Here is a 13,186-nt window from a genome sequence, read left to right on the forward strand (position 1 = left end):
ACAGCATGCCCATTAGCAGTCAGAATACCTCCTAGGCTTTAGAGCCTGCCCCTTGATGGAAACTCATTTTCTATACTCCTAAAACCACTCCATAATATAAACCAAAGCAGAGCCACTGGTGGCAACTGAGTGATTCTTTTCTAAAAGGCATTCCCACCCTTAACCAAAATGCTAAGGTAAATATACACTGAAAAACCTCAGATAAAATCCATCAAAATCAGCATACCAGAATGTAGAACTATTTCAACTAGTAACAGGATTTTCAAAAATAACAGAGTATTTTAAATACCAGTTTATTCAGAGTTCAGCAGTGTTATCCTGGATTATCAACAGTCCCACTTCCTCCTCCTGAAATTCACTGGAAGCTCTCTGGGATTTAAGACCAGTCCCTACATTTTTCCATTTTAATTTAATAATAATTAAAAAAAAATCCAAAACAAACAAACAAAAATAGAAAACAAAAACAAACAACAAAAAACAAATGAACAAACCCCCAAACATAAGAGAGATAGACATTCTTTATGCCTTATTTTCAGACAATGGTTTGAATGCTGTCCTGAATTAACTGGTGAACACATTCCATATCACAGGGAAGATCGCAGTTCGCTTCCCTCTTCCGCTTCTTAAGAGGGTTCAAAATAATATTCCCAAGGGAATGCCTTGACCATTTTACTATTCCTTAACTGAAGCAGGTTGTTTTGCATGGAGGGATGAGTCAGGGGGTAAAATGATTCATTGTCTATTAGCCAGCACATCTATTATCTTCTCACTATTTTACTATTTCTGTATAAAGGATCTTTTCAGTCTCTGTCTATGCTATACCCAGAAAGCACATAAACAATGACAGGTAAATAGCTCATTCAGTGAGAGAATTATTAACAGATTAATAGACCACAGCACTCAAATCACAATCTTTTTGTATTTTCTCATAATTACTTTTAAATTTTAAGATTCTTGAAGTTATCATTACATGAAAACAAACATTTTAAAGACCTTCAAGAATTAGCAAGACAAAAAATGAAATATTTAGAACACCACTGTGTTCAGCAATTTCTCTGTTTTGTGCAATACATTCAACTTAAACAAGCAGTGGAGATATGCAGTATGAGAACATGGTAAGGCAAATGCATATTGATGTGATAAAAAATATGCTTCTAAATATTAGTACCTCATATGTATCCTTACTTACTGCATGGGACTGGTTACAGATTTAATATTCATTATGTCAATGACTGCATCAATCTGCTGACACCCTTCTATTTCCAAAAATAAGTATCTGATGTGATGTGATTAACTCACTCGAAGTACACTTGTGGGCACCTTCCGTAAATATTGAGTTATCTTGCTATTTTATTTCCTTTTTGACACTTTTCTTCAGCTATTTATATCACATCTGAAAGGATACCATCTGCCCTTCAGTCTTCATGAGATTAGTAGCTAGAAAGAATCTTGATATCTACAGATTCCAAGGTTTTCCACATATAAAATCTTTTGGCAATGTTTGTCACAGCCGAAATACACTTAAAGACTTTTCAAACACGCACAAAGATGTTTCAAACCACTGAACCAGATAATAAATTTCAACGGTTGCCAAAGCCACATTTACTAAAAAATCTAAGATAAACTTAATTGCTACTAGAATTTAACAATGCACTATACATTTTAACAGTTTTGTGAAAATCTTTCAAAAGCCATCCTAAAATTCCATGTAATAGTCGTGCACTTTCTTGGTAGAACTGATTGTATTGCTCTTGCAGTTATATTCCCACACAAGCTATCTGCTGAGCCAATTTTAAGAGGATGGAACTTTTCTGCTACAGAATGCTAAAATCCAAGTGATGAGACACTCCTTTGCAGAGAAAGTGGCTGACACAGCACAAATTGGCAATGCCCAGATGTCTTCTGCGAAATGTGATTAAATGTGGCTGGTACTAAGAGAATTTCTGTTTGAGAATGGCAACTGAAGCTCACTTCGACTATCTAACATGATGATGAAAAGCAAATCTTGCCTAGCGCTTCATAAAATGGCACTTTTTTTTGTTACCCCTCCCCCCACCTTTCTGTCTCCTTGTTCAATAGGATTAGATTTTTCCCAGACAGCATCAGCAATTTATACTGATGAGTGACACATTACTTCAACCGACATGTATGGCTACATTTCTTCGAAAGACTTGAAAATAAAACCAACCTTTAGAGTAAACATGAGCACTTAATTGGGTAACTATGATAATGTGTTCAAATCTTATACAGAGACTAACAATTAAAGATCTAATTCTTCTTCTGTCATATAGAACATGATTACAGGTGATGTGCTAAAATAATCTGCAGGGTAATAAAGCTGGACTAATGAGGAATTAAAATACATAATTCTTCTTTAATTACATACCTTCTATTCTATGTAAAACATAAGACAAGAAATATATTTCTAGGTTAAGAAATTTATCTCAGAAATCTGGTAACAAGAGAACAGCACTTTAAAACATAAGGGTGCAACAGGATGCCACCAGCCTCCAGACATACCTTTACACATCAGGATCCCTGTTTATGTCATTGCAAAGCACACACCTTGCAATTTTCTTTTGACTGCTTAATTCTTAATGAGTATTCAAATCAAACAAGATTATGCACAATGGAAAAGTGGTTTGTTTTTTTTTAATACTGCCCTTCTGGAAGCCTATCGCATCTAACACAAGATTTTAATCAAGACTCAAAAGGTTTAAAAACTCAAGTCAGTTACAAGCTTTTCCCTCATACTTTTTCTTCAGACATTTCCAAAACCAACACATTCTAGTAAGTAAGGAAATCATCTAAATTTCCAAACCAATTATTAACTGAAAGTAATGATGGTCAATTACAATTTATTGCTAAATTTGTTTATGGTTCCACTGTCAGCAAGAAGTCCCTAATTACCAATACCCAAAGAGCTCCTTATTTTAAGAACTCTTGAAGTAGGAAGAGAACTGGATTGACAGAGTAGGTATGAATGTACATCAGACCTGAAAGCTATGATGCTTTGGAAGCTACCATGTAACATAGTAACTGTGACACATATGTATCTTCCTTTTCTGACTTCACTCGAAAAGGAATGTAAAGTGGAAAAAATTTGCATTAAAGCCAGTATTTCTGTGTCTCTTACATTTCAATATAGCATCTTCAATATGCAAAATTCACTGTCACAATGCTTCCAAATATTGTACATATCTAGAAATCAATTTCCAAATGCAAGAAAGAGAAAGCCTTGAGTTCTGTAAGGTGCAAGCAATCTTGTTTCCTCTGTCCTTCCTATACACTATTCCTCTTTCAACCTTCTCACATTCTTTGAGAATATGCATATATGCATACCAAAGAGGATGTATAAAATCTTCCTGTTGTGGTGTGCTGCTCAGAGCTCAAAAACTGCTTTTGTTTTCTTATTCTCTCACGCTGCATTAGCATAAAACTGCATTTGGTGGCTTTATTTCAATCATGGCACTAGCTGATTTCTGGATTTTTCCCAATTGTAGCTAGCTCCCAGCAGAGATTTCTTGCCACTCAATACTACAGTAGCGGGCAACGTAGGCTGTAATTTCATTTTGTCATGGCTTAGGAAGAGTAAGTCACGATTCAGTAGTAGAGCTATTACCCAGATAAACCATAACTGTAAGCAGATTTTGTTAGAAGCATAACCTAAAGAAGGTACAGAGTAGCAGCAGCATTTTGAACAGCTGCCCATGAAGAGATTTTCTTCCTTAGCCACTACCTTACAGTAAGTAATATTTATTATACATAAACTACAGGTTTAGTCATTTAAATATTAGATTGTGTATGTTTAGATTTCACACATTAAAAATGTACAACCTCTATGCTGTTCATGATTTGTTTCCAGTATTATTCAGGTACCTCTTAAATGTTCCACTGGCAATTGGACACGGGTGCATATTTTAACCTAAGCGTAGTTAATGACCAAGCTTGTTTCTAATTTCAGCCATTCAGCTTTTTTACTTCAGTAAAATATTTTTCATCATAACAAAGCAAAATGATCAAGACAACTTATAAAAAGCAGGACTACCTCAGTAATAATTTGATTGGCGTGATACAAAGCCTCATGAAAATTAATTTTCTTCATATTTGTATTGTGTTTGTGAGGCGAGGTTTTGGCAGCAGGGCAGGGGCCTGCAGGAATGGCTTCTGTGAGAAGCTGCCAGAAACTTCTACATTGGATGGAGCCAAAGCCACCTGGCTCCAAGAGGGACCCACTGCTGCTCAAGGCTGGGCCCATTAGCAACAGTGGTGGTGCCTCAAGGATAATGTACTTTAGAAGCAGGGAAAACCTGCACAACAGCACCTGGAGAAAGGAGTGAGAGGAACAGCAGACACCCAGGTCAGTGCAGAAGGAGGGGCAGGAGGTGCTCTGGCCCAGCAGCCCATGGTGAGCCCATGGTGAGGCAGCTGTGCCCCTGCAGCCCAGGGAGGATCACAGGGTTGCAGAGAACCACCTGCAGCCTGTGGAGGAGACCCACCCTAGGGCAGGTGGATGCCTGAAGAAGGCTGTGATCCTGTGGGAAGCAGTGGGATCCTGTGCTAGAGCAGGCTCCTGGCAGGACCCATGTCCCCATGGAGAGAGGAGCCTGCTCTACAGCAGGTGTGTTGGCAGGACTTATTGAACCCACTGGAGCAGTCTGATCCTGAAGGACTGCACCCTGTGGAGAGGGACACAAGCTGGATGGAACAGCTTGTGAAGAACTTCTGCTCTCACACTAAGACAAAGGACAGCGTGCAAAGTTTCAGCTTTGGAAAAAATTCTATATTGTTGGGGTGTTTATGAAAAAAAGCAAATGAAGGTAAGCAGCAAGGGATTTCTTCCTTCTTCTGCATAACAAAAAATATGGGGAAGAAAATGAACTTGTAAACCAAAAAATTTTTGCACCAAGTGACAGCAAAATGGCTCTTTTCTTTTTTCTCTTTTTTTTTCCTTTTTTCTTTTTTTTTTTTACAAAAAAAAGCCTTATTTAAAATTGCAGTGCATATTTAAATCTCAATTTTCTAAGAACATACCGCTGGGAAAACAGACTCTTAGCAGATTTATTTTAACTGCTGGTTTTTGTCAAAGTCTAATGCAAAAAAAGAAAAAATATGTATTTCAATTTGCACTCCTAATTGGTAATTTATTTTTAAAATACTTTTTTGATCTATCCCAGTGTAATCCTTCAGAATCAGAAATTTGGTTTTGCATTTGAAACAACAATAATTCATTTTAAAAAACAGCCCTATATTCCACTTTCTTTAAACATCTGGCTGGTATTAGTTACACTATCATTTTTCAAAGAGAGACTTTTTCAGACAATGTTTTTTTTTATAGGAAAGACAATGCTATAATGTATTATTAATTTTCTGGTACATTTTTTTAATACAGTAAAGCTGCACCCAAAAAGTACAAGCACTAGAAGCTCATGATGAGGGTCTGGCAGTCAGCATAGAGGAAATATTTGAACTGGTAAAATTGATTTTGATGCGGAGAAGAATCAAAATACTATAAGTAAGCATCTGTTCCACAAATATTTTCCAGTGCTTATCTGGTTTTTTTTTGGTTGTTGTTTTGTTTTCATTAAAACCTAAGCCTCCCACCTAGACAATGAGAATCTTCTGCCAACTAAGTGTATCTGAGTTTTTGGATTAATTTGGAGATTTACTACCAACTAACTTACCCACAATTCATAAATCAAGTCCCAACTTAAGTTAATTTCAAGGCTGATTATTTTTGGAACATTTTATGGTATAAATTATTCATTACATAGATGTACTATACCTGCTTGCCAGAAAATAAGAGGCTGTGCCAACTCATTTTTTTAAAATATCATACCTGGGAAGCAAATAAAATACATTTGGCAATACTTCAGCCAAGTGATATTGCCACAAACTGAAATTTCACCCTTTTCTTTACCATCTTGGTAGTGAAATCCATTTCTGCGCCAAGGTTTGGCACTACTGAAGTTCTTAAAACAGGGTGTAAGTGGTTTAAGGACTTGTTACATTTTTCACATGGCCTTACATATTTGGTTTATTTTCTCTTGTTCAATTTTAAGGAAATCACTCCAGTGACAATGATTTACTGCTCCTCACAAACCTAGGAAGACAACAATGATTTCAAAATAACCAAGTATTATCCAGTTGCTACATTAAAAAATATCTTTCTACATCACACAAGAAACCAAAGTGGTAGTTAAACTCTCCTCAAGAAACTTTAAAATATACAAATAAACCCAAAAATGTTTAACTCTATCATTCTTTATGACCATATCATAACATAGATCATTATATTCAAATGTGTGAAAGACAAATGCAGTTAGTGAATTCCACTATGTCATTTTTCTGTAAACTACCTTAAAATACTCCTAAGTTCTGGCTGCAAAATGTTGCATAGAAACTGAACATTTTTTCCCATTATATTATATGTGTTCTACTTGAAGCAGCAAGCAGATTTATTAGCAGTCCTCTTTTATCTTTTTTTCAGCTGCAGTGCTGGTTGCCATGATGGCAGTGCCTTTGTCTCTATGTTCTGTCCTCAAAAGAAAGCACAACAATCTCTGTGATTTAAGGTGATTAAATGAGGGCTGTCCTTTGTCAGAATATGTAACTGAAGTAAGTTTGAATTAATTCAAAAGACCTGTACGGATTTTATTTTTTTGCGTACTTTTTAAAAATGTACTTTAGATATAATTGTGTAAAACTGCATTGTATTGAACAGCAAAATAAGCACATGTAAAATATATTTAAGGCATGATTAAGTACTGTATTACTACTGCATGCCAACCTCATCTGTTACATTCAAATAGGGTTTTCTTGTGTATGAATACACACTATCTCCCACTTCAGCTCAGAGAATTCAGCATTTCTACAGGTTGGGCCAAGGGATCCAAGTTGGGCAAGAGCAAACAAGGAGAAGCAATTACTAAACATTTGAAAATGTTAATTTTGCCTAACGCTCACAGCAGCTCTGGGGTGAGACAAAGATAAAATTCAATTTGTTGGTAACAACTCAACTACTTCAAACATAAGGTCGAACTTCCTTTTTTCCCCGTTTCTGAAATCATCGTTTCAGTTCTCATGCCTTGCAAACCCTGAAGACAGACTTTCTCTTAATTCTCAACCCAAATTAATCCCTTTTAGTGACTCCCAACAGCTAAATCAGAGAAGGCAGGGGTCCTATGAAAGAAAATTAAAAAATCATAGCATGAAGTGATTAAAGGCTGTAAAGCCACACATAGCCAAAAAAGCACTTAAAGCACTGCATGCCACCTCAGCTTCAGTATTTCCTAAACTTTGAGAGGTTAACATTAGGACTTTGGGTTCATTGTTTAATTTTTAACACACTTGTGTGAAACTAGATATGTGAGGAAATGCTTCCCACGTTTGGAGGAAAGTCAGTGAAAAACAAAAAATTCCATAAACCATAATGAGATTGTCACCTGCACCAACCCAGGAGTAGATCAGACACTTCTGCACTCCTCACAGACCTTCTTGATCACCAACCTTTTTTTTTTGATTAGAAAAAAATCCATGGACCACAGAAACTGAATTGTGCACTTTTTTCTTTTCATCTGACCAAATGTAAAGGTTTGAAATACATTTTACATATTAAAAAAAATTATATTTATATAAATTTATATTATGTAAATAGAAATTTATATTATTTAATTTTATATTATAAAAATTATTTTAAACTTTAAATATTGTTTCAAATATTACAGTGTCCAAATACATTTGCATATTTGCTGTGTGAAAGTAAAATATACCCAAAGAAATGTTTCTACTTGGCTAATAAGCAAAATCATCCATGATTTATTTTGAACACAAAATGTTTACAAAAATATATTACTTGCCAGAGTTGGTGTTTTGTGCATTTGCAGTTCCAGAAAATATTTCCTGAGGGGTTTAGATGAGAATTCCATGCTGACATATATACTGACAATTTATTTCCACTGAAAAAATGAAGTATAGTAAAGAAATGAAATAAAAAGAAACTAAGCAGAAGTCTAGAGATGAGGCAGCTGATCCTGCAGCACTCAAATAATGGCCTGGAACAGACACTCTGCAGTGTTTTGCAAAACAGATTATATACAAAGATGAGCAGACAGAAACTTAACTAGCATAGTCAATGTAACCACCATGATAATATGCTTAAATTCCTCACTGCCTTGTTCCTTACAAAAGTTCAAAATTGGAGGAGGTATTTCAAACAGTACTTTTTCATTGGAAGGCAAAAGAAAGAAGCCCACATCTAATAATAAATAAAGAGATCTCGCAGTAAGATTTTATTGAACATAAATGAAAAAATGGTCAGGCCACACTTATTCCTACTAAATATTACCATGTCATGATATTGAATTATTTGGTTTATGTTCTATTTATCTTTCTTAAATTCAACTAGAACAAGCTGAAACAAGCATCTATATTAAGCCTAAATACCACGAATAAAAACTACCAGGAAAATCATGATTTATAGTGCTGTTTGGCAATCCTGAAAGTGCACTGTAATCCTTTTGCAGGGTGAATGGACAGTGTTACAGAAATGGAGACCTTATAAGTTTATTTCAGCTTTCATGTGATGTAACAGAATCTACAGTGTTTTTGACATGAGAGAGCTTGTCAGACCTCAGTAGTGAGCATCACCCATTCCAGAGAAGTGACAGCAAGTATTACCAGCAGAGAAGCTGTTGCCCTCATGCCCTACAGCAAAGTCACTGTCTGTCTATTATTTGACAGGCAGGGTAATACGGGAATATGCTACGCTGGAGGAAAAACTGACACAACGGCTGGAGAGTCCTGTGACTAGGATGAGCAAAATGGAAGTAGCATGTCCAATGTTTGTGCTAGATAACAATTTAAATCATATGTTTATTACTGCTAAATTACATGCCTTGTAGTGCTGACACCTGCAAGTGCTTGGCAAAATCTGAAAATAAAATAGCATTATTCACTGTCAGCAGAATGCAACTTTTCCTGAACATCTAAAATTGAATTTCATAATTAGAAGTAAAAACTAACAGCCATTACGTGCTCAGCACTATGACCTCTCTTGTCCTTGAAACAGTGTAATTTACCTACCAATTATTTTCAAGGCCCTGTAGTGCTAATGAACATATATTGTCAGGGAATTTTAAAACATATTATAAGTCATTTAAACTGGACCAAAACAGATGAATGAAGTCAAAAGAATGAGAACTAAACAACAGTCTCCTTGGCCAAAGCAGAAAATTCAATTCCATTTTGCTGCAATAATCCATACTAGTAACTTCCCTGTGACACATCAAAAATTGAATGCAGTGAGTGACTGAGAGACTGAAATAATCAGTAGCTCAGGCTTGCAATTCATCCACAGGTCAGGCAGAGTGCAGCAAATGACCCAACTTTCTCTTCTTGTTCACTTCTGAGCTCCAAGCACAGATTTGAAAGACCTCCCTCTCAGAGAAAGGGTAGAAAAAGCCTTATCATATAGTATCCTCCTGGCTGTGAAAAATCACAGATATATATAATACACAATCCTAAAGCCATGTAGAACAAAGAATTTGAAATTTATGAAATACAAGACAAAGTCCTAATCCTTTAAAAAACAGGTTCACATTATGGCTAAAAGGAGTTTAACTTGATACCATATTTTTTTTATTTTATTACACTGCATAGTATAAAACAGAAAAAAGCTGCCAAAAAAGGCTTTGGGGAACATACAGGGCAATACAGCTTTATCAGAGAAATTTCTCTGCACAGCTTTCTGGAAAAGCTATGTGAAAATGACTAAACAAAACCACAAGGAGTCCCCATAAGACAATTTTTTCAGTATCTTTCGTATTCATTACATACTCACTCAAATGAAATTCTAATTGCCTGTACTTGAAAGTGCAAGAGACTTGATTTAAATTTACTCACTAAAAATCTTTATGAATGAAAATCAGACACAAGAACATTTTTAAAATTCGTAATAATCACCAAGACAACACAAAATGTATAATCCTCCTGAAATTTTTTGTTTACTCTTTAAAACATTTCTTTTTTCAACAGACCTTAAAACTAATACATACACACCCTGGAAGAAATGAAGTCATAATCAATTTACCTCATAAAGTAACTAAAAAATTGTATCTGATACACAGTGTACTAATCTCTAGAAAAACACAACTAGAAATTACAAACCCTCGGATTTTTCTGTTTACTTTGAAGTCAAGAATACAAGAGACATAAGACTTTAACTCATGTTATCAGGACCCCATTTTAGTTTAAGCAGGTGACAGAAATTCAATAACAGTTCTAATTCACTCTTGGAATGTCTATTGCATGTAAGTGGTATTCAAGAAAGACTGCTTGATGTCCAAACTGTAGTGGACAGCTAATTTCCTGTGTCTGTCTCCGTACCTCCTTACAAAAGAACAATTTGATTAATCCCCCAGGGGGAAACTGAATAACATATTTTTGCAATTGGAAATGAACACTAGCAAGCCAAAAAATGATACCACTCCCTGAATGTTCTGTATGTGCCAATCTTAAAAGTAAATGCATGACAGAGTTTAAGTATCCAAGTATGCTGACAAGTAACTTACGATAACATCTCATCACAGCTGTGTCCCTGTGTATACTGAGGCACTTACTAGGTAAAATAATATGAGAAATATAAAGGAAGTGGCAGTAACCTGAAAAATCTTGCAGACTTTTAGAATACTCTTTTATTTTTACATGGAGGTATCAGATGCATTTATAAATCCACTTATGAAATCAATTGAAAAGCATCTCTTCAGAGATTATGGAGATGATAGAAAAGAATGCCAGTGCTAAAGAAGCTTCTGTGCAGCCAAAAAATCAAAATCTTTATTTTTTGAAGTCAGTACTATGAAAGAATAGTATTACTTTCAGTATTATTAAAGAGATAATCCATGTCAAAAATGTAGTTCCAGTTCTACAATGTTATATTTGAACAAGGCATGCCAATCAATATAAGGTATTGATAACTTTCATATGAATTTTCAGGGAAAGAAAAAGGTTTAGCAATTCAAATCACTTTCCTTTGTTTAGAGAATACATGCATTTTCTTTGTCCTTAGAGGTCTGTATTCTGTAGTACTCCTAAAATACTTATTCTTGTATTATATAATATTACCAATGCTGATACAGCATCTGTACTCACACCTTTCTCACAGAGAGCACAATGTCAAAAAACAAGCAGTTAACTAGGATAGTAAAATTTTTTTTACTGATTAAGAATATTTCCATTTTGCATACACTCGGGATTTTTTAATACCTATTTTAAAGAGAACCTGAAATCTTTATTTTATGACCTTCTACCAGAGCAAACGTACGCACAGCATTTCATAAAAAACTTCAGACACTAAGGAAAACTTTTAAAACCAGAATACTTCAACTATTTTTTGGGTGCATGAACTTACTTTGGAGGATGTAGAGTCACATTCCTGACAAATCCATCCATAGCCAGTCTGTTTAGGAGACTTTTTCAAGGGAGGGTCTAGACAGCCAAAATGGTAGCAAAGCCTGCATTCATCACATCTGCAAGAGAAAAACAAAATATGTGTTTATATTAAATGGTACTTCTGTACTATTTCAGATTGAGCTTCCCTGCAATTCTCAGCAGAAAATATCCTGATCCATTATCATAATAAAGAAAATCAGTTTTCTATAAGGGGTAATTTTAAACAGCCACTTCAAGTAGGTTCTGCTTAATCTGGAATATACTGATGGAGACATTCATATATCACCTTTGTCATCATCTTATATAAATGACAACATTTCAAAGACTTGCAAATTAATGAAAAAAGTGCTTAAATTTTTAGATACTTCAGTGTCATTCACTGCCCTTTTTTTCCCAGAAATTTTAACCTTTTTAGACAGTGATAATATTTATTTTTCATAGTTTTAAGACATTGTTTTGCACATGTAGTTTTTTAAGGAAAGATTTGTGAAAAATTCACCTACATATTAAATAACTCAAGTATAATTTACAGCTATGAATTACATTTTCTACACCAGAACTATGTGGCTGATAAACAAATGTACAAAATATTTTCTCATTCATGCTGAATTTTCTGTAAAGGGCATTAATTTAAAAGGATTTCACTGTGATCTTTCACTTATAAAAGCGCTCTGTGTACACACAACAAACTTATGTTCTTTGATAAACCTTTCATTAGTGTTCTGTACTATACATGGTCCACAGAAAAAGCTCAAAATATACAGCATAGCTATTGTTAACCTACTTTTAATGTACCACAAATAGATAAAATGCTACAGTAGAACAAGTGTTTCATGAAGGGATTTTTAAATTAGAACAATAATAGGTCCAAAATGAGAGATTTTTTCAAAGTAAATAATAGAGATTTTCATATACCCTACTGAACTTCTCTTAATTTGCATGTCCCTCTGTATTCCTTTGTATGAAAAGGAAAGCTTTTTTCAAATTTACTTTGCAACAGTCTCTTCATTAAGCAGTCTTAAACACTGAATTAAAGCCAATATAAATTATTGAAAAAATAGGAAAGAGTAAATGTTTAAAAATCGAAATTCTTAAAGAAATTCCCCACACTCTCTTTATCTGCTTTCCTGGCCACTCATTTTTTCCTCTACAGTATGTACAAACACAAAAATGTCCAAAAATTGCAGTAATAGCATGGCACAGGCATCACCAGATCACAGACAGAGGGATATAATTTATCAATGAACAGACAGTGCATCACAGGGGATTCAACTAATGGAACATACTGCTGCATTAATAGAACATAATGCTGACTTCTCCAAAAATTAGTCTGCAAACAAACAGAAGTAACTGTTTTAGATTATGATTTTTAACCTAAGTAAATACTTTAGTCCCTGCTGCCAAGGCTGTGTTTGCCAGGAATCCCAGGTAACACATGAGCACTGGTCAGGGTACAGTATGTACTCTTTTTCCACTAAATAGAAATTAAAAACAATAATCCGACTATTCACAGGATTCAACACTCAACTGACATGGTTTTGATACTTTTTTGAATATGAGATATACCATACTGCAATATATATCCTTAGGATTGCTTAGCAGTGACTAAATCTAACTCCAGGACTCTAACTTAAGCAAACACTTAAAACAGAAAATCATTCTCAATTTTTAAGGACAGAAGAGTTCTAATGTTGAAATATATTACTTAAAATCAGGAATACATCCAGTTTTATTT

At 34.7% G+C, this 13,186-nt stretch overlaps 1 protein-coding gene and 1 long non-coding RNA gene across 2 annotated transcripts in view; one reads left to right on the forward strand and one right to left on the reverse strand.

The window, feature by feature from the left end:
* PHF14 (PHD finger protein 14) overlaps positions 1-13,186 on the reverse strand; it is a 162,170-nt gene that overhangs the window by 42,598 nt on the left and 106,386 nt on the right. The window contains exon 17 of the mRNA XM_014248760.2: positions 11,411-11,528. Within this exon, the coding sequence (XP_014104235.1) occupies positions 11,411-11,528 (118 nt within the window). The remainder of the gene's footprint in view (positions 1-11,410; positions 11,529-13,186) is intronic.
* On the forward strand, positions 4,557-7,528 carry LOC148185221 (uncharacterized). The gene is made up of 3 exons (XR_015774122.1): positions 4,557-4,820; positions 5,393-5,515; positions 6,491-7,528. It is a non-coding gene; the product is annotated as an uncharacterized LOC148185221 (long non-coding RNA).

This window comes from Pseudopodoces humilis, chromosome 1, assembly GCF_049639895.1.
Source record: "Pseudopodoces humilis isolate 2021_Gansu_Grassland_sample_001 chromosome 1, ASM4963989v1, whole genome shotgun sequence".
Lineage (NCBI taxonomy): Eukaryota > Metazoa > Chordata > Aves > Passeriformes > Paridae > Pseudopodoces > Pseudopodoces humilis.